Source organism: Acipenser ruthenus, chromosome 11 (assembly GCF_902713425.1).
Source record: "Acipenser ruthenus chromosome 11, fAciRut3.2 maternal haplotype, whole genome shotgun sequence".
NCBI lineage: Eukaryota > Metazoa > Chordata > Actinopteri > Acipenseriformes > Acipenseridae > Acipenser > Acipenser ruthenus.
Window position 1 is genome coordinate 27,212,618 of NC_081199.1, and position 24,404 is coordinate 27,237,021.

The window sequence follows — 24,404 nt, forward strand, 5'->3', positions numbered from 1 at the left end:
GTGTTCATATTTGAATTGCCATATAAATTACAGGAATATTTTATTTCCATTACTATTTGTGCATGCACCACCTGTGTGTGGGTTTCTTAGCTTCTGGCTACACGTTTTAGAAAGTGATTTAAAAAAAAAAAAAGGCTTTTCTTAAGTGGTTATGTATCCCAAAATGTTTCACATATTTTCTGTTAAATTTCTTTTTGAAAAGCATATATTTATTATATTTCGTTGTGACTATCATGAATACATATTTTAAGCCTCTAAATCCAATTCCTCCTTTGTGACATTACGACCTATAGATGTCTGGTACTCTGCTCTTTGTGCTGCATCTGAGATTGATTAATATCGTCTTCTTCCTCTCAGTCCGGTTTGTCGATTACGGAGGGAGTGATTCGTAGACGTGGTGTTGGCAGCGGTGCAAGTGAGGAACAAGACAATTCATTACAGGCAACCACTTAATGCAGTTACTGTTTGTAAAAAGCAAAAAATAACCAAAAATGCTGGACTTTGTAATATTTGCAGTTACTTTCCTAATTGTCCTCGTCAGCGCTGTTCTCTATTTATACCCGGTAAGCAAATAAGAGTGACGTGTTTGTTTTTCTACATTCAAAATTGACATTATGTGCTAGTACTGAAAACTTAGATGTCTGTATTTTGTCCATGCCAAAAACATTATTTAATCTACTGTAAATAAAACATGCATGTCGTCGACATTATTTTCATTACGTTATTTCCTGAGAAAATAATTTAGCCTACAGACTGCCAAGTACAAGTTTACTGTTCTACGCCCACCCAGTCTATTAAAATGTAGTTGCATATTTAAGCCTTTCTTAAGAAACTTCTGCACCTGGAAGTATTAGTATTGCCACAGCAGCAGCAGTTGAGTGTAGTAATGGGCAGTGCTCACCTTGTTCAGCTGCAATTCAGTGTAGTGGGCAGTGCTCACCTTGTTCAGCTGCAGTTCAGTGTAGTGGGCAGTGCTCACCTTGTTCAGCTGCAGTTCAGTGTAGTGGGCAGTGCTCACCTTGTTCAGCTGCAATTCAGTTTAGTGGGCAGTGCTCACCTTCTTCAGATGAGCTAATTGTGTTTTTGCAACACAGATGTCCGGTTTTTGCACGGTACCCCCCACCCCATCGCCTGTTTTTTTTTTTTTTTTGTGAAAATGATTTAGAACTGCAATATAGCATAGCTAAGGAAAACGTGGAACAAATATGATGAAGTCACTATCATGACCCACAAGTACAGTAAATTATGTGTGTGTGTGTTTTTTTAATTGTTATATTTGCCTTAAATCTCCAGTCAGCAGTAGAGCAAGGCCAGTCACAATAACTGGTCACTGGTGATGTTCACTTGGCTGAAATTACTTGCAGGGTTGACTGTAGTTAGGAAGGGAGACAGATGACATCAGTCCGATGAGCCTCTCTCTTTTTTAGGCTTCTAGACAAGCTTCTGGCATTCCTGGAATTACTCCAACAGATGAAAAGTAAGTATGAAATGCAGGGGTTATTTTAACATTCTTGTTGCATTTGGTGGGGCAGGCAGACAAGGAAATGCAAGTTTCCTTGCACGCATTATACTGTAACATACAGAGATGTGCAGAAACACCAAAATATTGTGGTTTAACTCTCACCTTTATTTTTTCTTCTTTGCTTCTAGCACAGTGCATCCCAGTGGCCAGATATTGTAACTGTTATTCCTCTGAATGGGATTCTTTTTATAAAACACCTCCCTGGCTAGTGTTGTAATTACATCACCTATTTAACACATCACATATTGCCTAATGACCAACTGAGCTGTGACCACATTATTACAAGATTGATAAAAGGGTTAAAGGAAATGTGAAATCCCAATTTCTGCACACCCCTAAGAATGAGTGTGCTTCTGTCTGTATAAAACCATCACTATATCCCTCCACACATCCTGTATAAGTAATGGCTGAATCATGTCACATTTCCTTCCCAATGCTTCACTGTTTTAATGGGGCCCTGTATGTGTGTGCAGAGATGGAAACCTCCCGGACATTGTGAACAAAGGCAGTCTTCATGAGTTCTTGGTAAACCTGCATGAGCGATATGGGTCTGCTGCCTCCTTTTGGTTTGGAGGACGTCTGGTTGTCAGTCTTGGCTCAATGGACCTCCTCAAACAGCACATCAACCCCAATAGGACCTGTGAGTCAAATGATGATTAACAGATGTTCTATATGAATGATAAGAACTAGTAGTTGAGTCTCTGACCATAAAAGTAATGTCAGAGAAATATGTATTCTTTTTAATTGTAGACTGCTGTTTTCATTTGTAAACTTCCAAGCACCATATAAATATGTATTTGATGGACACACACAACATATAGCAAAATTGTTAGCGTTTTAGCCACTGTAGTGTTGCATCATTCCACAGTGGTTTTAAAATATGCAATATTAGTTTATTGATGCAGCAACATCAGCAAATGACTTAACCAGCTGTTTGTGTTAAAAAGAAAAGGTACGAGACAGAGAGCTCTCCTGATTGACGCTTATCTTTTCTTTTTCTCCACAGCTGATACCTTTGAAATGATGCTGAAGTCGTTGCTAGGATACCAATCTGGGCTTAGCGGGGATGCAGCAGAAAGTCACATGCGGAAGAAGCTGTATGAGACGGGAGTCAGTAAAGCGATCGAGAGCAACTTCTCTCTCACTCTGAAGGTACAGACAGAGACAGGGAATACTGCTCTGGCAAAACTGCCTTGTTCTGCCAGAGCTATCACCACTCAACTCTGCTATACTGCTAGAAAGGCAGGGATGTAACCAGGTGGTGGTGGATTCAGTCAAAAAATACAGGACCAGACACTGATGGGATAAATCACTAGTGTCTCATGTTTTTCACCTCTGAAGGTAAGGGTTAAAATCCAGGTCAGGTCAGAGGTGAAATGAGATTGTTGGTTTCGTCTTAGACTTAGTGCCCAGTAATGAATGGCAGTGGGTGTTTAAGTGAGTTGCACTCACAGAGCAATGAGGAGAAGCTCTTGTGTCTGCTGGTGCTGTACCTGACTGTGGAAAAGGATTTAAAGAATGTTAACACAGAACTTCGCAGGTTTGCAATGGCAGTAGTGTGTTTGGGGAGTACTAACCTCACCTACTGTATGTATGAAAGTGTGATTTAAATAGCACCAAACACCAGGAACTAATTCTGTCCTCAACATCTATGTTGCAGAACAGAAAATAAAACATAATATTTTTGAACCTGGTACTTTTTCATCCTTACCTTCAAACACTCACATGGCTCCACAGACTTTGATTAGCACTAATCCTAGACTACCTAATGTTACTTTAGGTAAGGTGTAGAGTTAAATTGGGGTCTGTGACTTAACATTTCAAAGGTCCTAATGTTAGGATGAAACAAATAAAATACTACCATCGCGTAAATCTAAAAACTGCAAATGTTTATAAATGTAAACCAAAAATGAATAACTTTTCATAAATTTGCAAGGCCTTCATACATCTCTCATACCAAGATGTGTACAGAATATCAAAGGGTATTATCCAGTAACCCAGGTCCTAAAATGCAGCAGTGGTAGACTCCCAATTCCTGATCGAGGGGTGGGTTCTGGAAGTAGGCAGAATAAAAGTTGATAGAGCTGCAGCCAATTCATATTAAGTACCAACTGACCACTTCTATGCAGGTCATCTCTGTTTATTGCCCATTATATTGCTGTTATGATCGTGGAGATTTAAGATAAGGGAAGTAGTATAATACAGAAAAAATATACAAGAAGAAAACGACATGGAACTACAGTGTGTAAAAGCAGTAGCAGTTTTAAAATCTGCCTGGAGGAGACAGCACACTGTTGTCTACCATACAAAGCTTCATTCCTACTTGTTGGCTCCTAATGCTGATTCAATTTCTCACCCAGCTATCACTCAGCCTGTGCACACCTGCTATTCTGGGGTAATATATTCTCTGTGGTTTCCAATTAGTCTGCTAAGCTTGTGCTGTTCATATCATTTCACAATCCAAGGCAGACACCTGCTGAACCAATCTGGTTTTTACACTGTTGCATTGCAATATATATGCTAGCTACATATATAGACCCCCAAAAAATCAAAAATCTTGTTATTGTTGATAATCTGATATTGCTATGCAGTATAATCACACAGTTAAACAGCAAGGCAGCATCACTGAACTCCATTTCCATTTCAATGCCCATTAGATGTCCTGTTCATTCTGTTCAAACAAAAGCCTTGCATATCTCAAACTGCTATATAATGGCGTGTGTTCCCTTCCCTTCATTATGTAGTGTGTGTAGTCTTCACTTCATAAAATGAGAAGAATGCATGTAAAGATTTTCAAAAATCTGTCTGATTTATTAAGCAGATTAGTTTCATAATTTGCATTAAACATGACAGAAAAAGGATATGGAGGAAAAAAAATCTTTTAAGGGTATTTGAAAGAGTGAAGAAATTCAAAATACAAAGGACATATTAAGGAATATATAATGGAATTTTTTTTTTGTTGCATACATCACAGACAATACAATGCCAGAAATAGCCGGTATTGTGCATTATACAGCTTCCCTCATTATCTGCTCGAGTTGTCTGATTTGTATTGAAAATCCCCATTTGTGCCTGCCACTGTCAGAGACATTTCATCAGAAAGGCTGTTCAGGTCAGACCAGTGTTTTCATCTAAATACAGCGCCAGTCCAACCTTTCTGAGAGTGACATTTAAAGACAATTGCAATGTGTTGCTGCCTTGAGAAATCATTTGCATTGGAGTTGATGATAGCTGAAATATATACTGTTTTGAATGCAAAAGATATACAACAAATGGGTGCTGAGGTTTGGTTTCAGTTGCTGTATGTTTATCATTGAATGTAATTTTATTCTCCTGAAACGTGTGTGTTAAACATCTGAAGAAGTGATACTTTTAGACAGAGCCAGGCGGAATCCTGAGGTTTTTAATAGGGGTATAACGATACACTAATCTCATTGTACAGTACACATCACAATATGCAGGTTGCTATACGAAATGTATCACAGTACTTCTGATTGTCCTGATTGGCTACTTGTATGATGCATAATAAGATCAAATGGTAATTTAATGATGCACCATTTTGTTAAGATAAAAATGTAAGGAGATAGGGAGAGTATGTATCCATAGCAACTATAAAACACACTTTTTCTTCATTCAAGAACTATTTAGTGATCAACAGTAAGCTGGGTTGTGTTTTTGGTCTTGTATCACAATACAAATGATACACACTTCTTTATGATATAATGTAAACAAAGTGTCACAATTCATTGATACATGATGAACACCCCTAGTTTTTAATGTAAATTCTTGATCATTTGATAATTGAAGCTGTTTTAGTAATTGAATCAATTCTACCTCTGTAGTTGAAGGTGTTCCAATGCATTCTGTTTGTTGCTCACTTATTTATTTATTTTTGCTACCTAACAGACATTGTGTCAGAGCACTTGATAAAATCTCTTTTGTAGGTTGTCCTAATGTGTGGTCTTGTTTGACTCACTTATTTTCACCAGTACAGTACATTTCTCTGTAATGAGAGCTAATCGCAGTGCTCTACATACTAATTATCAACCCAGGCTGGACTCTGTGACTAACCAGGCCATTCATCGAGCAGTCGGACAGTGCAACATGCTGTCCCTTCCTTTTGCAGCTGGCTGATGAACTGCTGTCCAAGTGGGAATCCTACCCAGCCTCTCAGCACGTGCCCCTGTGCCAGCACCTGCTAGGCCTCGCTATGAAGTCAGCTACCCAGACTGCGATGGGCAGCAGGTTCGAGGACGATCAAGAAGTGATTCAGTTTCGCAAAAATCATGATGCTGTAAGTCTGAACACGTTTGTGTGTACACAAGTTCTGTATGTGCACTTGCCTATTGAAGTTTGTCTGTGTCAGGTGAAGTCTGAACTGCTCTTCAGTGCGTATCTGCAAGGTGATTGTTTTATATGGGAGACATGACCCTCAATAACCACATGGGAAGGTGAAGTCTGTTCTACAGGACCATTACTTGTGAGCACCTACTATTAGCCATCTGCCAAAGTATGTATTGCGGAATACTTGTCAGGGATGCCATTTGTGTGACAAATGAAACTGCCATGTGAGAGAGAGAGAGCAGGAGTTTGAAGTATATTATATTTAGTTCATAACTTCCATAAGATGTTACGGTAGCACTGGAAAGAAAGTTGGTATTCAATTTAGACAAACGTGTCAACAATAAGTCTTTATCAGTGTCACTATGTGTTCTAAAAACATTTGTCTAAAAGTATTATTACATTTCTTTTTTTTGCTATTATGTTTTTACTACTAAGTAGAATAGAACTACCAGAACAGGTTATCCAATTTGTGGAAAAATCAATCTATGGCATTTTTTTTTGTCATCCATAAAGCAATACAGAAAAAACAAGCTTTGTATTGTGTGTTGCAAATCTACCGGTAATAAGATAAACAAAGTTTATGATTTTCATCAAGCTTCTGAAGAAATTGAACATAGAAAAAACAAGTAATTTGCTTCTGTTTTCAATGATCTCTTTAAAGTCTGTTCCCAACAATGGTTATACAGTTTCTACCTATGGCTATACTGTACAGATTGTGAATTAGACCCAGCCTCAAGGTATAAAAGAGAAGCCAGCCTTTGTTCTGGGGCTCAGCTAGTTTAGAGAAGGACTGAGAGCAGCAGGTTGTGCTCTGTCTTGCACCAAGATAGCTTTTGCTTGGGTGCTGTTTTGTTTAACTGTTTATTTTGTTTATTTAATTGTAAAATACAAGTGTGCAAGAAGCGCTGAACTGCAATCTTCTGCGTCGGCTATTCCTGTCACTAGTCAGCCTTGAACATTCAGCTACCCGACCACACCCCGTCAAATTATTAAGATATTTCTGTATTACGGCACTGGGTATTTTACTAGTCATTGATAGCTTACAATTCAGAAACAATTCTCTTTACATTCAAAATCCCTGTGCTGTCAATCGAACCCGTGCTGTCGGCTTTTGTTAGTATTTCTGTCGGGGCTGCCTGTTGGTTGACTTTCTTTTGTCTCTCTACTGGTAGACAGTAATTAGTCTGTCTCTCACCTGCTCCAAATGGATCTGTTAGAAGCTATAGGAGCTAATTTGATGTTGCCTGATTGCCTGCAAAATAGCAACATGTTCTGGTAAGCAATAATATTGCTTATATTCCCTAATTTGATCAAAATGACAATAATCGTCAACACACAGACTATTCATTATCTAGAAATACCCGCTACAGCACAAACACCGAACAAAGTTATAACAGTTTATTTTATTGTGTTTTGTTTTATTTTTTTACTTAAAACAGCTTAGAATGGCATAACCAGAGTAATTATTCCCCTGGAAATTCCCTGGCCCTCTATTATTATTATTATTATTATTATTTTGACTGGGAACATGATGAGTTACAGTATACTCCCAGTTGAGTTACAGTTACTCTTAAGCCTAATATTAAGCTTTTTTCGTTGCAGATTTGGTCAGAGATTGGGAAAGGCTTTTTGGATGGATCCCTTGAGAAAAGCTCTACCAGGAAAAAGCACTACGAGGATGGTAGGTTAAAGCTTTGTAAACTGCAGTGAAGCTTTTGGGATTCGCATCACTCCAGGGCACTTCACCATGGTGTGACTGGACGAGCCCAGGCAGTACCTGAACATTATTGTCTGTACACCATGCTCTTACTGTGCCAGAGCGAAGAATTCCATGGACACAGACATGTTGGGGGAGCTTTGTTTTTTGTATGTAATCAATGCAACAACGTGACATCACGTGACTTGAAAGAAGCATTGTGTTTTTGCGCTCTTTGTAGTAAAGGGTTCTAACACAGTGTTATTATGGATGTTTTTCTCAGCACTCACTGAAATGGAATCGGTGCTGAAGAAAGTTGCAAAAGAAAGGCGAGGAAAGAGCTTCAGCCAGCATGCATTCATCGATACCTTACTTCAGGGAAATCTGAGCGAAAAACAGGTACAAATCTTCTTTTTTATGTACTTCTATAAATATAGATTGATATGCTTGGTGCCTGTTGTTTTACTGGATTTAATACTGTCAGCACAATAGCATTGCCCTGAGAACAGGTATACACCTCTCCCTCCCCCGCACCCCCTCCTGCTCCAACCCCTACACCCACTACATCCCCTACTAACTCGCCCTCCCTCTCCACCTTCTTGCCCCTCTCAGACTCTGACCTCTCCTCCCTGCTCCAGGGTCACAAACCCACCACATGTGCCTTGGACCCCCTCCCCACTCACCTCTTTCAAGCTGCTGCTCCTGCTCTACTCCCCTTCATCTCCTCCCTCCTCAACACCTCTCTACTTTCTGGCATCTTCCCCTCTGCCTTCAAAAAAGCCTCGATCACTCCCCTCCTCAAAAAACCTACCCTCGACCCCACCTCCCTCCAGAGCTACCGTCCTGTCTCCCTCCTACCCTTCCTCTCCAAAACCCTCGAGCGGACTGTACACCGCCAGCTCTCTGCTTTCCTGTCCAACCACTCTCTGCTTGACCCTCTCCAATCTGGCTTCCGCTCTGCTCACTCCACTGAAACCGCCCTTCTGTCTGTCACCAACTCACTTAAGTGTGCCCGAGCTGCCTCTCTCTCCTCTGTCCTAATTCTCCTCGACCTCTCTGCTGCCTTTGACACTGTTGATCACTCTATTCTACTATCATCTCTTGCTGACCTGGGGATCTCTGGCACTGCTCTGGCCTGGTTCTCCTCCTACCTCTCCAACCGCACTTACCAGGTAACCTGGCGTGGAGCAACCTCCACACCTCACCCTCTCTTGACTGGAGTCCCCCAAGGGTCAGTCTTGGGTCCTCTCCTGTTCTCTCTCTACACCCGCTCCCTGGGCCCCCTCATCGCATCCTATGGTTTCTCATACCATTTCTATGCTGATGATGCTCAGATTTTCCTCTCCTTCCCCACCTCTGACTCCACCATCTCCTCCCGTATCTCTACCTGTCTGTCTGCTATTTCCTCCTGGATGCACTCGCATCACCTCAAACTCAACCTCTCTAAATCTGACCTCCTTTTCTTTCCCTCCTCCTCCCCCTCCTCTGATCTCTCTATCTCTGTTCCTCTGGAATCTACCACACTCTCTCCCTCTTCCTCAGCTAAAAACCTTGGAGTCATCCTGGACCCCTGCCTCTCTTATTCCCAGCACATCTCCACTCTGGCACGCACTTGCAGATTCTTCCTGAGCAACATCCGAAGAATCCGACCCTTCCTCACCAACTATGCTACCCAGCTCCTGGTCCAGGCCCTGGTACTCTCCCGCCTAGACTACTGCAACTCCCTCCTGGCTGGCCTCCCTGCGTCCGCCACCCGTCCGCTCCAGCTCATCCAGAACTCTGCTGCTCGCCTGGTGTTCTCTCTACCTCGCTTCGCCCACGCTACTCCACTACTCCGCTCGCTCCACTGGCTCCCGATCACCGCTCGCATCCAGTTCAAGACTCTTGTACTAGCCTACAGATGCCTTGATCAGACTGCACCCAGCTACCTCCAGACCCTCATCTCTCCCTACACCCCCACTCGACCTCTCCGCTCCGCCTGCACTAGAAGACTGGCTCTACCTCCGCTACGCTCCCCTGCCTCCCGAGCCCGCTCCTTCTCCACCCTTGCTCCGCAGTGGTGGAACGACCTTCCTACAGATGTCAGGACTGCCCAGTCCCTGACCACATTCCGGCGCCTCCTTAAGACTCACCTCTTCAAACAGCACCTGTAGAACTCCTCTGTTGTATCCTGGGACACTATCACCCTTCATTTAAATATGCTTTATTTTGCTCTTATCTGCCCCCTATTTTACTGCATTTAATCCTGTACCTCAGAATATTGTAATCTCCCAAGTGTTTAATCTGTAGTATTTTGTACTTAATCATATCCTGATGTAACTATCACTACTTAATCATATCCTGATGTAACTTTCACTATTATCTGCTGTATTATTGAATTGTGGTTTGTCACACTTGAGAATTATTGTATTTCTTGTTCTTATTGTATGACTTATATTGTAACACTTGAATGTATTTGTATTTGCTTGCGATTGTAAGTCGCCCTGGATAAGGGCGTCTGCTAAGAAATAAATAATAATAATAATAATAATAAAACAGTGTTCTGATTGGACATAGCCACAGGAGAAATCTCACAGCAAGCTTCCACAGCTGCAGTAACACATTAAGGTGGCCGTGGTCAGAACTAGAAAAACAATATTTCCCACAGCCTAGTAAGCAAATGGTTCAACCGTAATTGTGCCAGTTGGGAAGATATATAGCTTTGAAACTTCTGTGCAAGTTTTCAGTTCAAGTTTTTCTTTTTGTAGTTAAGGATCAGCTGTAACAGTTTGGGGGGCCCTGTCAGAGATTGAAATTGTAGAGAAAATCCTTCCGATTTTAAGGATATTGTTAATAGGAGGCTGTGTGGTCCAGTGGTTAAAGAAAAGGGCTTGTAACCAGGTGGTCCCCGGTTCAAATCCCACCTCAGCCACTGACTCATTGTGTGACCCTGAGCAAGTCACTTAACCTCCTTGTGCTCCGTCTTTCGGGTGAGACGTGGTTGTAAGTGACTCAGCAGCTGATGCATAGTTCACACACCCTAGTCGCTGTAAGTCGCCTTGGATAAAGGCGTCTGCTAAATAAACAAATAATAATAATGAATGAATCTGATCTCAGCTGAATGCAGTGCTATTCACCATGAAAGTCTCATACTTGATTATGGAAGAGCCGCAAGTCATGGAAAAGGTGTACAGTAAGAGGTGTTTTTTTAAGTAATATTATTGTAGACACTTCTGTGCCCTATTGAGTTCCTCTGAATGTATGTTTGCTTGGGATAATGGGAACTCCAAAGAACATTGGGCAAATGCAGTAAATATCACTCTATTCAGGACTATCACTCTAGTCCTCTCAAACCATTCCCTGTCCTATCATGCAAGCACACATACTGTGTTATTGCAGTAGTGTTGGGAGCCCCCTGGAGAAAATGAAGCCCACTGGATAGAGCCCAGTCCTGACACTGTGAACATACAGTACTAGCCTCCCATAGGGGAAGACAAAGTCAGGCCAATTATAAACAAAGGCGTGGACATTTGCAGCAAACACTATTAGGTAGAAAAACACTTTGAAAAAGTCTGTCATAATGCATTGCATTCTGTACAAACCTGTTTGCTGACAATAAAAGCTTTTACCAGGTAAATGTCAGTCCCTATTGTAGCTTAGCCTCCCATTTCTATTAAATTGTCAGTAATAATAGGGCACCAAAATAGTGTAATACAACTTGATTTTGTTTTCTAGGCTCAAAGGGGAAAAAAGTCTCTTTCAAAGGACTTTTAAAAAGTGCTTTATTCTGGGAGTTTATGGAAGTGCCATCATCTTTACTGTACCTTGACTGGCAGGTTGACCTATAGGAGTAGGGAAGAACTTCATGTATGATTCCCCATTGGATATCTTCAAAGGAAATGTAGATTGATGGGTTTTTTTTGGTTGAAAATGTCATTTTTTATCTGCAAGGATCTGATTGAGGGTTTGAATCTGTTTTAAAGACCTTCATGAATTTAGTTTTTATTATACCAAATTAAATATTTATTTAGTTGAAATCCGAGCTTCATCTTCATAAGATGTTGAAAAGAATATAAAAATACCTTTATCTTGTTATCCACATTTCTGACAGAACTCAGGGTGCTTGTTGAAGACAAAAAAGTGATGATGGACTAAATTGGTGCTCAGCTATATTAATTGTTTTTTTGCACAGTAGGAGCTTTAAATTTATCCACTGCAGATCTGCTGTTAGTCTTAAACTTGTTGGTTTTAACACCCCAGTCAAGGTAAATCCATCTCAGTATCTTCATTTTTACTCTTAAAACGAGATAGACAAGAGAAATGACATTTCATGGTTTTGTTTTTAAAGTATGATGTTGTGATGTATCAGTCGGTGTCAGTTCTGGTTGTGTTTTCTAATTAATCCATTCTTTCCTCAAATGTGAGTTACATATTGCAGATGTAGAAATCTTCCTGTTTTGGCTAACGTTCTGTATCCCAACACATTACTGACTGACTGAAATCAACTATGGCATTACAACCCTTCCCTGACCTTTCCCCTCGCCTTCTTAGCACACCAAACCCCAGCTCCCCGGAAGGAGAAGGCTGACATAAATATAACTTCTGGACCTTGATGGTGAAGACCAAAATAAAAAAATTATATTGTATTTCTAAAGGAGGCAGGGAGAGTGGGGGTGGGTTAAACCTATTGCAGTATAAGGTCTGTTAGATTCAGCATCATCCCTGCTTAATTGCTTTCTCCTGTTATGTACAGAAATCAGCTGTTATAGCTAATCCACTTGATGAAAACTGGTGTGGAGTCGCTGTGTGTTTTCAAGCAAAATATCACGTACCTGTACCTTGAGTGGATCTCCCCTGGTTTTACTCTTGTGCTCTCCCAGTAAGCCCATCCACAGGCACCTTTGGCGAGTCTCGCTCCCCAATGCTGCAAACCCCTAACACTTCTACAGGCCTTGATTATGGATGGAACAATTTTCCATGTCTTTCTATATTGTGATTTCTGTCAACATGTGTTTGTCAATCCAAATTCCCATTAGAGGAGATAATGGTACAGCTACAGAACTAAGTATGGATGTGACCCCAAGATCAGTTGAAGTGGTTAGAGCTAAAGTATACCTTAAGTCACAAGATCATCATCACAGTGACAGCTGATGGTATTGAGGGCAAGATTACCAGGTTAAGAAACATCACAAGCTGGGGTTCAGGGGAAAACAACCTAAAAATGAATAAAAAATATATATTAATGTTTTGCATAATTTCTGGCGTAGGTGTTGGAGGACAGTATGATTTTCTCCCTGGCTGGCTGTGTGATAGCTGCCAATTGTGAGTATACTGTTTAACAACTAGCTTTTGGAATTTTTCAGTTTCACAGGGCTCCTGAGAGTGCTTTCTGCCTTTTCTGTTATGTTATGTTGCTGCTACATCTGCCGCAGATGTTATTTCACGCAATTTAAAAACCTCCATCTTAAAGTTCAAGTCACGTATCAAACCAAAAACTACCCTTCTGTGACATATACTTTTTTTTTTGTTTTTGAGAGTTTGATGTTAAGAAATCAAGCAACTCAAGCTCTCAGAACAAACGCAGTGTAATGCAGTGACAACACGAAAATTAAAAACAGCAGAACTTGTAAATACAGGTGTGGTTTATGCAAGCAGATCAATAGACCTCTTAGTTTCCTATAAGTTTTACCTTAAGCCAGCCAGCCAGACAGACAAACAAGCACAAAATCTGAATGTCTGGAGAACAGAAGTACAGCTGACTATCGTGAGTCTTATGAAGCATGCTGGTCTCCCGTGAATAAACTAGTTCATTGTTTTGCATTTATTCAATGGCCTTTTCAGATTAGACATCAGTTTGCCTTGCATGGCAGCAAGAGAGCTAGCTCAAATGTCTCCTTTTCAAAACCGCTCTCTAGTTCTTACCCCTGCCCTTTCCTTTTCATTTGGCAGTGTGCAGCTGGGCAGTTTATTATCTGTCAAATTCAGAAGACGTGCAGGAGAAGCTGTACAGAGAGTTCAACCAGGTGCTGGGAAAGAGTGCCATTTCTCTTGACAAGATAGAACAATTAAAGTAAGTTAAGCAGTTCTACTATTCATGTTGTAGCTAATGAATGCTACAACTTGAATTATAATTATACTCATTGTATAGTAATTGTTAATTGAGAGAGTGAGAGTGGTCTAACCATGTTTTAATTTGTCCTGTCAAATCACGCTTTCCTCCTGAGGATGTGTTGTTTTAAATTCTGTTTATCTGAATACATTGCTCTGAGGTTTTCTCCTGAGATTCTGCATTTATAAAATTGAGGTGTTTAATTTCATATGAAGTCATGCACTGCTTGCTGTGATTCCTTGGCAATTTGTGTTTCATTCCAGCTTGTGGAACAAGGGAGGAAAGACAATGCATGAAATCCCCAGCTGTTATGCAAGCCACATCAGTCTCAAATGAGAACTGGTATTTTCTTGAATGTAGCTAGTTTTGTGCTCCAGCAAACACTCTTATTCAAGTAATATTCCACAATCTAGCTAGATAACTCTGATGTGGTCCCCAAGTTACTCTCCTGGTAAAGGTATGTTTGCATAGTGTGCAGGCTGAGTTAGACAGTCAGGGGTGCACAGGTTTGCATCCCGACTGTGCCTAGTTGCTGGTCTTTGCTGGGGATTCCCCAGGGAGCATTGGCTCTGGCACTTTTCAAAAAATTGCTTATCTGGAAAAGTTAGAAAACATGCAAATTGTCTTGAATTGCAGGTACTGCCGACAGGTCCTCAATGAGACAGTGCGGACTGCTAAGCTCACCCCAGTGGCAGCTCGTCTTCAGGAGCTAGAAGGCAAAGTGGACCAGCACGTCATTCCTAAAGAGGTACTTGAAGCATATTTGTATTGCTAATTAATTTAGTGGTGGACTTCGATAAGGCATCACATTTCCAGTTGGTGATCACTTTGTTATCACCTAAATGTGACTGTTTGTTACAAACAAACTTACTAGATGGTAAAAGCATGATCCTTTGATTTGGAAGTGGACTAGGCTTGGGGAAAATCCAAACTCTTATTGTCTCCATGCTAGGAGACTTGCAGGCAATGGTCATTGCCCAAAAGGATCCACAACAGCTATGTGTGTTTTAAAAATGTGAAAGTAATTTTTTTATTATTTTATTTTTTATAGCAAATTATTTGTACATATTGAAAAAAAAGTTAGATTTGTTATCAAGTATATCTTGATGATAAGACTAAAAATGTGAAGCAGTATTAACTAAAAATATATACTGTATAGATACTAGGAACTGGGGAGGGGAGGGAATCTAAAGATGCATGTAAAATTCAGGTTAAAGTATCCTGCCATGCCCACTACACACTGAGTAAACACAGAGGTGTGTGCTACAATAACCTTCATCAAATTCCTATTAACCCTGCTCAGTCACATGCTGTTGATTGGACCAATTTACAGCTAGGTTTATTTCATGTCAGGTCTCTGTCTAATAAGACTCCGTTAATTAGTGATTTTATTCAGGATTACAACATTGATATTCTCTTTTTAACTGAACTTGGCTTGGACCGAATGACAGTGTTTCCCTGATTTGGGGCTTCTCCACCTAACTATTCTTTTTTCCAGAAAGCTCGCTCTAGTGGTCGGGGAGGCGGACTTGCTACTGTTTTCCGTAGTGAACTTAGAATCAAACAGGAAATTATTGAAGGCTATTCATCTTTTGAAGTTTTAACATTGACATTAAACAGTCCATTACCTGTTCATATTGTAATTATTTATTGATAAAAACCCTCTATTTCTGACTGAATTTGGGGATCTGCTGTCTATATTGACAGTCAAATATGATAGAATTCTTTTATTGTGTGATTTTAACCTTTATGTTGACATTGATTCTGATTCTAACTCCTTGGAAGTTTTGAGGCTACTAGATTCCGTAGATTATATCCTGCATGTCAAAGGTCCTACACATAATCGTGGCCATACTTTAGATCTGGTAATTTCTTGTGGTTTAGCTGTTAAGAACGTCATAACCCTAGATTTACTATTTCTAATCATCTTGACATTCTTTTTGAGGTAAATCTGCCAGTATCTACAAAGACTGTGGACCGTACATTTAAATCCTGGGTAATTAATTATTTAACTGCTGTTAAGCTTTCTGATGTATTGATCTCATTAGCACTCTCTGAGTCCTCATCAGTAGATGAACTGATTAATACCTACAACATCACCATGACTGGTATCTTAGATACTGTAGCACAAATCAAAACTCGGAGAGTGTCTTTTAAAAAAAGCTCACCGTGGTTTAATGATACAACTCGTAAGATGAAATATGAGGGTCGTAAACTAGAACAGAGATGACGGGAATCTAAACATGTTCATTACATCGCATGGAAGGGCCACCTGGTTAAATATAGGCAAGCTCTACAAAAATGACTAACTCTTAATGGTATATTCGAGAAGTTTCAGTCTGGTTTTCATGCTGCACTTCGCACCGAGACGGCTCTTGTTGAGTGATCTGCTGATAAGCTCTGACTCTGGCTTTCCATCAGTTTTAATTCTTCTAGAACTATCTGCTGCCTTTGATACTGTAGACCATTCCATCCTACTGAATCGTCTTGAAAGCACAGTAGGACTGTCTGGCCTTGTCCTGTCCTGGTTCAAATCTTATCTTTCTGATAGGTTTCAGTTCATCTCTGTTGGGGAGATATGTCAGCATTATCGGAAGTTGTCTGTGGTGTTCCACAGGGCTCCATTCTAGGTCCCTTATTGTTTTCATTATATATGCTACCGTTAGGTGACGTTATCCACAGACACAGAGTGAACTTCCATGTTGATGATCCTCAGCTATGTTTGTCCCTAAAGCCAGGAATTTCTTCTGCCTGGGTGTTATTAGCTACTTGCCTTACAGACATCAAGCATTGGATGTCACAGAATTTTGTAATGTTGAATTCAAATAAAACAGAGGTTATGCTAGTGGGCTCACAGAACCAACTATAAGGAAATGTGGGATTACATGAGCTTGACCCTTGCAATCTCTCTTCAAAACTTAGACTAGAAATTAAGAGTTTGAGGGTCATCTTTGATCCTGATCTCTCATTTGAGACTCATATCAGAGAAGTTACCAAAGTATTTTTTTACCATTTGAGAAATATAGCCAAACTTAGACCAATTATTTCCGTATCTGATGCCGAGAGACTAATGCATGCCATTGTTTCATCTAGAATTGATGATTGTAATTTACTTTTTTCTGGTGTCCCAAAATGTGTTGTATCCCACTTGCAGCTTGTTCAGAATACTGCTTCTAGAATTCTGACTAAAACTAGGAAAAGTGAACATATTACCCCTATTTTAGTCTTTTTACACTGGCTCCCTGTGCAGTATAGAATTGATTTTAAGATTTTGCTGTTAACTTACAAGGCCTGAATGGATTAGCACGTAGTTATTTGCAGGAGTTACTGACCCTGTATCTTCCAAACTGCACTCTGAGATCACAGGATGCGGGGCTGCTGGTTATTCCTAGGGTCAACAAAAGCAACACAGGAGGCAGGGCTTTTTCTTGTAGAGCTCCTAAATTATGTAATGCTCTGCCTTTGTTTGTCAGGGAAGCTGGGACTGTTACAGTTTTCAAGTCAAGACTAAAAACACACTTTTATAAAATGGCTTTCTTAGTGGGTTTTAATGTAACTTTAAAATTGCTGCTTTTGTATTATGTGTATACTGTTATTTAAATATGTTATTTAAGTGGTCTGATTGTGGCAGTTGTATGTGTGACATGCTATACAAATGTATTGTGATTTGTTCTTTTTTTCTGCTATATATACTGCACAGTGCTTTGCGATACTTTTGTATAAAAATCGCTGTATAAATGCATTAAATAATAAATAAAATAAATTCATATGACTGCACTCTACACCTAATTCATTTAACCAAAAACAGAAACACCTTTTAAAGTGTCATCATGTTTTTGCTATTTATAACCTGGTGGAAACAGCTTCAGTGGTGCTGGTGATAAGGCAGCTTTTTATAATACATTACAGTGATTACAGTGAGGCTGCCACTGCATTGATTTGCATTAGATTTAATGGGTTAACTTGATTGAGTCGTGTTTCTTCAAACCCACAGAACAGCTGTCTATAAACTGCTCCAGAGTGAATATTTGGTCTATTTATCACCCTAGGGGAATATTTAAACTTTAATTAGTTCTATTCAGCGAGTTGTAAATTAAATTATACAGGGGCTCAGTTCATTGATCCGGGGGTAAGTTACTTAATATTACATTTTTAATTGCTGCTGTTTGTTTTGAGTTTGTTCTGTAATATCGATCCCAACTCAGGTCATCATGAACCCTTAACATGTTTGTTTAAATTAGGTTCTAAACGATTGTATCAGTAAGATTCTGCATTCCTTTATTCAGCAAAATGTATTCGGGAAAACATTTGCATTTAACGGCAAACCACAGAACAGTTTGATCCAAAATGACAGCGAAGGAAAGAGTGAAATCTTCCATTTACTTTAAATCTAGGATTCTGCTGTTCAATCTGCTAAATAAGTGTTCTTTGCTTTGTGGGGTAGCCTAAATGTGGAATTGATGTTTTGGTAGATTCTAAAAAGAAAAATATAAATCCTCTCCAAGGTGTATTTTTACACTGTCTATTAAGCAAAAATAGAAAGTGAAACTTATCACACACAACACATCCATTTTTAGTAACTAGCCACTGTTACCAGTTGTAGCTGTGGTTTTCTGTTGTGGAGCGGATGCCCCACAGAGCTGGTTTCAGTCAGTACTTAAAATGATGCTGTTGGTTCTTTTTCAGACACTGGTTATATATGCCCTTGGTGTGGTTCTTCAGGACAACACAGCATGGCCCTTACCATACAGGTTTGTGAGATGCAATACTTTGTTTTCTAACTTCATTATGCAAATTATGTGTACAGCAAATTTGACCAAAAGAAATAGGACTTCAGAATGTTCTCTTTCTACATGCTTAAACAGGATTACTTAATCATATGTTCCACACCTTTTCATTTTTGTCTGTATCTAATTTAACCCCCACCCCTCCTCCAATGGCAGTTTTTTTTAATGATAGTAGTTGTGAGACACCCTCAATCTAGATTGAAACTCCACAGGTAACAGTGCAATACAACTGATTTCAAGCTAAAGCACTAACTGTGAAACACCAGGAGCCAAACCCCATAATTTCCTTACCTTCTAAGTAAGAAGATGGACCATTATAAATCATCTTTAATTTAGAACATGAGCTGTAATAGAATGTCAGTGACTCAAGCACTTTGATTAGCTGCAAGGAACTCAATGTACCCTCTTTGGGCAAAAATGTCAGTGGTAAGGGGTTTAAAAACGACTTTAAGTTGTTGTGACACATCATAACTTCTGTGCCAGGTCCCAGTTGTTTAAAATTTCACAGGCTAACTGCTGATTCAACCTTCAGGACACTCTGCATCAGCTCCAATCGTCAGAGTGAGAGCCCTGCTGACTCAGGATGGCTTTGTGAAGTGCAGGTCCTGTCTAACCTTGTTCACAATTGAAGAGAAGCACATCGGCATCTCTTGTTATCACTGACATTCAGACTGGTTCCTTATCTCTGCTTTGCAGGTTTGATCCGGACAGATTTAATGAAGAATCTGCCAGGAGAAATCTGTCACTGCTCGGGGTCTCAGGAAGCCAGGAGTGTCCTGAGCTGAGGTAAAGGCAGCTTTGTATCACCTGCAGATACTAGCATGGGTCGACTCTGAGCTTTGTATGGCATGATCTGTTAAATGTGCTGAAAAAGGAGAATAGATTAGTTTAAAGTGCTAGTGAAAAAAAAAACCACTAGGAGGAATTCAGTAGGATTGAGAAAGCTGTGCTATTAATAAAAGTTGCTACAGTGCGGGTCATGAATATTGCATTACATTTTCAGCCATTTGTGTGTTTCTGCATTTCCAGGAGATCAAACAAACCCAATAGCAGAAGCATCATTAGTATATATTAGTTATCTGTATTATAGGAGTACCAGTAATTTGCCTGTGGAAATAAAAACCTCAAATATTAAAATAGATGGAAGTAATTGAAATAGGTTGCTTTTCTAAATGCAGAGAGATGAAAAGCATCTTGCGCTGCTACTGCCTGCCTATAAATATCAGATGTAAGCAAACCTTTTCTGAAGGAGGGGACATCTCTTCTACCTTTTACAATAATTGGTTCCCTTTTAAAATCGCAGCTGCCCACTGGAAATATCAGCATGATTTTCTGCAGGCATATGTTCAAAAGCCAAGCTTATGAGGTATTTTATAGTGATACTGATGTAGTTATTATAAAAGCATTCAGAAGAACACTGCTGTCTTGAGTAACTGGACTTGGCAGAAGATAGATTTAGTTTATGCCCCCTGCAGGGGTAATTTCAGAAAGTATTTATTATTATTTTTTTTTTTGGAACTGCTACATTTTGACATTGCAGATAGAAGTGTCATCATTTCATGCATGTCTGCCTCACATCATTGCCTACCTCGATTTGAGCATAAATTGAATATTTTTTATTTTAAAAATATATACAGTGCCTTGCAAAAGTATTCAGCCCCCTGACCAATTCTCTCATATTACTGAATTACAGTAATATGGTACATTGAAATTTCGTTCTGTTTGATATTTTATTTTAAAACACTGAAACTCAAAATCAATTATTGTAAGGTGACATTGGTTTTATTTTGGATAATATTTTTAAGAAAAATAAAAAAAACTGAAATATCTTGCTTGCATAAGTATTCAACCCCCACACATTAATATTTGGTAGAGCCACCTTTCGCTGCAATAACAGCTTTAAGTCTTTTGGGGTAAGTAGGTACCAGCTTTGCACACAGTGTCGGAGTGATTTTGGCCCATTCTTCTTGGCAGATTTGCTCCAGGTTGTTCAGGTTGGTTGGACGACGCCTGTGGACCGCAATTTTCAAATAGTGCCACAGATTCTCAATGGGATTGAGATCCGGACTTTGACTGGGCCACTGTAGGACATTCACCTTTTTGTTCTTGAGCCACTCCAATGTTGCTTTGGCTTTGTGCTTGGGATCATTGTCTTGCTGAAAGGTGAATTTCCTCCCAAGCTTCAGTTTTTTAGCGGACTGAAGCAGGTTCTCTTGCAGTATTTCCCTGTATTTTGCTCCATCCATTCTTCCTTCAATTTTAACAAGATGCCCAGTCCCTGCTGACGAGAAGCATCCCCACAGCATGATGCTGCCACCACCATACTTCACTGTAGGGATGGTGTGTCTTGAGGCATGGGCAGTGTTAGGTTTGCGCCACACATAGCGCTTTGAGTTTTGGCCAAAAAGCTCTATCTTGGTCTCATCTGACCACAAAACCTTTTCCCACATCGCAGCTGGGTCACGCTCATGCTTTCTGGCAAACTCCAGACGTGCTTGTAGATGGTACTCTTTGAGTAACGGCTTTTTTCTTGCCACCCTCCCATACAGGCCAGTGTTATGCAGAGCTCTTGATATGGTTGACTGGTGCACCATTACTCCACTCCCAGCCACTGAACTCTGTAGCTCCTTCAAAGTGAGTGTTGGCCTCTCTGTGGCTTCTCTCACAAGTCTCCTCCTTGCTTGAGCACTGAGTTTTGAGAGACGGCCTTTTCTTGGCAGTGCCTGGGTGGTGTGATGCAGCTTCCACTTGCTGATTATTGATCCAACTGTGCTCACTGGGATATCCAAACACTTGGATATTATTTTGTACCCTTTCCCTAATCTATGCATTTGTATTACTTTATCTCAAACTTCTGTAGAATGCTCTTTGGTCTTCATTTTCCTTCAGATTCACAGCTTGACCAATGATCCTTCAACAGTGGGGTTTTTATCCAGAAAATGTGACAGCAAAAATGGTTCATAGGTGGAGGCCAATGGTAAGGTAATTGTGTCCTCGTTAGGGCCATTTCTTTCATTGGTGTAAACTGGGAGCTTCCACAGCACAGGGGTTGAATACTTTTGCAAGCAAGATATTTCAGTTTTTTATTTTTCCCAACATAAAACCAATGTCACCTTACAATAATTGATTTTGAGTTTCAGTGTTTTAAAATAAAATATGAAATGGAACGAAATTTCAATGTACCATTTGTAATTCAGTGATATGAGAGAATTGGTCAGGGGTCTGAATACTTTTGCAAGGCACTATATATATATATATATATATATATATATATATATATATATATATATGTTTTTAAAGACTATCATTCTCAGCAGCCACTCTTATCTGTCACCAAACAAAACCTGACAGTTGTACATCACTCTCAGTAAGGACAGGTGTTGAGAAGAAAATGTTGAAGAGCAGGAAAGAAAATGTTTTTCATGCCCTTAGTTCTTCATAAAGGCTCTATTTATAGGTGTAATAAAAAACATTTTGTTACCTCTTCCTTCATTTATCCTGCAGCTCACTGCATTTCTGGTAACCACACGTTGTTTCCAATGTATCACAGAAAGTAAAGATAATGTGGAAAATAAATCAAAGTGGAAAATACATACCCTCTTCACACTACCTAAACAATTCCATCAATCCATTCACAAGCCTGTTTTCAAAACATGATGATTGTGCATTATTTAGGGAGCGTAAATGGGGTAAACAAAAACATCAGCAACAAAACCAATACGGTAAAGCTTTATATTGCGTGGAATAAATTAATATTAAATAGATATGCAATTGCATATTAAATTAATGTTAAATGAATGTTAAATGAATATTTAATAAATATGCAATAGCTGCATTCTTGCTAAATGTTAACCAAATGTCGATTGAAAATGTAATTTACATATCACGTCCGTTTATATTACCCTTGAAAATATGGAATAATTGAACGTAAATTTAATATAAATTGCATATCTATTAAATATTAATTTAACATTTATTTAATATGCAATTGCATATCTATTTAATATTAATATATGCCACGCAATATAAAGCGTTACCACCAATACTTGTGTGAAGATTGATGTGCTTTATAAGATGAATGATTTTTATATCCTTGATTATTATTCCTCCTTTAATTATCTAAATGGCAGTATTGCAGTATTTCAATCCCCTGATGGTCGGCTGAATCAATCCCGTTTCACTTCTCAGGTTTGCCTACACTGTGGCCACAGTCCTGCTCAGCTCCCTTGTGAGGAAACTGAAGCTCCACCACGTCGAGAACCAAGCTGTGGAGACCAAATATGAGCTTGTCTCGTCACCCAAGGAGGAAACATGGGTAACAGTGAGCAAGAGGACCTAGAGTCTGTACAGGCTGACCAACTGGGAGCTATGACAGTGCAGAGGAGATCTCTTTGTGATGTCAGTCTGATTCGAAGGGCACCTTTGTGGAACATTGTTGGGGTCTGTTCTAATGATCTAAACAGTGGATAATCTTAATACCGCCACCTTAAAATTCTCCCTTTACTGTATTCTTATTGTATGCACTGCAGTAATGTTTATAAGTGTGTGTGGGGGTGGGAGGGGGGCACTAGAAAGATTCATGTAGAGTTAAAGAGTGGCAGTTATTTATATTCACAATGGTTTAGATCAGTAAATTATACCCTGGTGTGTTAGTGACAAAAAAGCATGTCTTTGAACAGATTGAGATTAAACCCTGCCAGGTATTTGACTGATGGATCTCAATTTATTTTTTATAGGAATCAAGACATTAATTAAACTAATCAAGTGGTGTGGTGTTACGCACTTTAAAATCAGGGACCATCATTACTGAAAATAAAATAATAAAAATAATGTTTTCTCTTGCATGTGTTAAAAATGAACATTTTACTTCTGTATTTTTTAAAGCATAAAATACCCTGTTTTACTTGCCTATAGTAGTGTTGGCTGTTTAAATATATATAGCAGTTCCAGGTTCTACTGTGAGCTTAATTAGTCCCATGCCAGAGCTTGTTAAGACATTGAAAGGAAAAGCTACAATGTGAGCTTGATTTTTACCACCTTGTCAATGGAACTAACACAGAATCATCACCCTCAAGGTAAAACGTTCTTCCAGAGCGAACTTCTAAAAAAGAATTGTTAATCCAACAAAGATTTATAAAAATAAAAAAATCCTGTGATTTTAAAATTGTAGTATTTCTGAACAATGGGCTTGGTAAGCCCCCACTTTGTTGTAAGTGGCTTGCTAAAGAACTTACTGCAGGTCTAATAGCAGCCCCCACTATCCAGAAATCATTTAAATGCATTTAACTGCTACCACTCTGAACATTTGTGTAAATGACTCCCTTCTTCTTTGGGGGATTTTGTCTCCATGGGAAACAGTGGAATGGTAGTTATAGTCTTAGAGGCTTAGGCAAAAATAATCACTTTAGGGTGTTCCTTATATTCCACTGAACGCATTCCTGTTCAGTCCTGTCAATCAAAGCACCAGAAGTATTGTGAGACCACACGTTTTAAAAGACCAATTGCCTTCAGAGCGACAGAATAATTCAATAAGACTTTGCATTAATATAAACCATGTGTCTTGCCTGAGGAAAGAAAGTGCATTGGAGTAGTGAAAGAAATGGACCAATCCCATTTAATGTATATGATTCTGTGTTGTTGAACATCAGATAGCGGAATATTCTGTTTGATTGCAGTGTCGTTTCGCACAATTGTACACAGTTATGCAGCTATCTATTGCTGCATTTAGTTGTAAACCCCACAAGAGAAAAGGATGTGCACCATTGGACATTTACTACAGCAGACTACATATTGAAGTCTAATGATATGTTTGTTAAAATGTTTGTTACATCCCTTAAAATACATGTGTACAAATACTGTAAAAGAATAAAGTGTTGTACCTGGATTTGGCTCTTATGAATACTTTAGCTGAGTCCAAATTTTTGGTAAAACCACGAATTGCCAGCTAACATGATTCTAGTATATCTG

At 39.4% G+C, this 24,404-nt stretch overlaps 1 protein-coding gene across 2 annotated transcripts; it reads left to right on the forward strand.

Annotated features, from left to right (window-relative positions):
* Nucleotides 1-343: 343 nt before the first annotated feature.
* LOC117426229 (cytochrome P450 20A1-like) lies at nucleotides 344-24,321 on the forward strand. Of its 2 annotated transcripts, XM_034043618.3 has the most exons (13): nucleotides 347-563; nucleotides 1,428-1,477; nucleotides 1,996-2,162; nucleotides 2,529-2,674; nucleotides 5,649-5,816; nucleotides 7,469-7,547; nucleotides 7,846-7,961; nucleotides 12,809-12,863; nucleotides 13,491-13,611; nucleotides 14,287-14,398; nucleotides 18,337-18,401; nucleotides 19,134-19,223; nucleotides 22,626-24,321. In XM_034043618.3, exons 1-13 carry the CDS (start codon nucleotides 492-494, stop codon nucleotides 22,774-22,776), a joined length of 1,392 nt encoding a protein of 463 aa, XP_033899509.1. In that variant the 5' UTR covers nucleotides 347-491; the 3' UTR covers nucleotides 22,777-24,321. The 2 variants fall into 2 exon arrangements, with proteins under 2 accessions (XP_058889553.1, XP_033899509.1); XM_059033570.1 differs by lacking the exons at nucleotides 12,809-12,863; nucleotides 13,491-13,611; nucleotides 14,287-14,398; ... (1 more) ...; nucleotides 19,134-19,223; nucleotides 22,626-24,321 and adding an exon at nucleotides 9,152-10,097 and having other exon boundaries at nucleotides 344-563.
* Nucleotides 24,322-24,404: the final 83 nt, after the last annotated feature.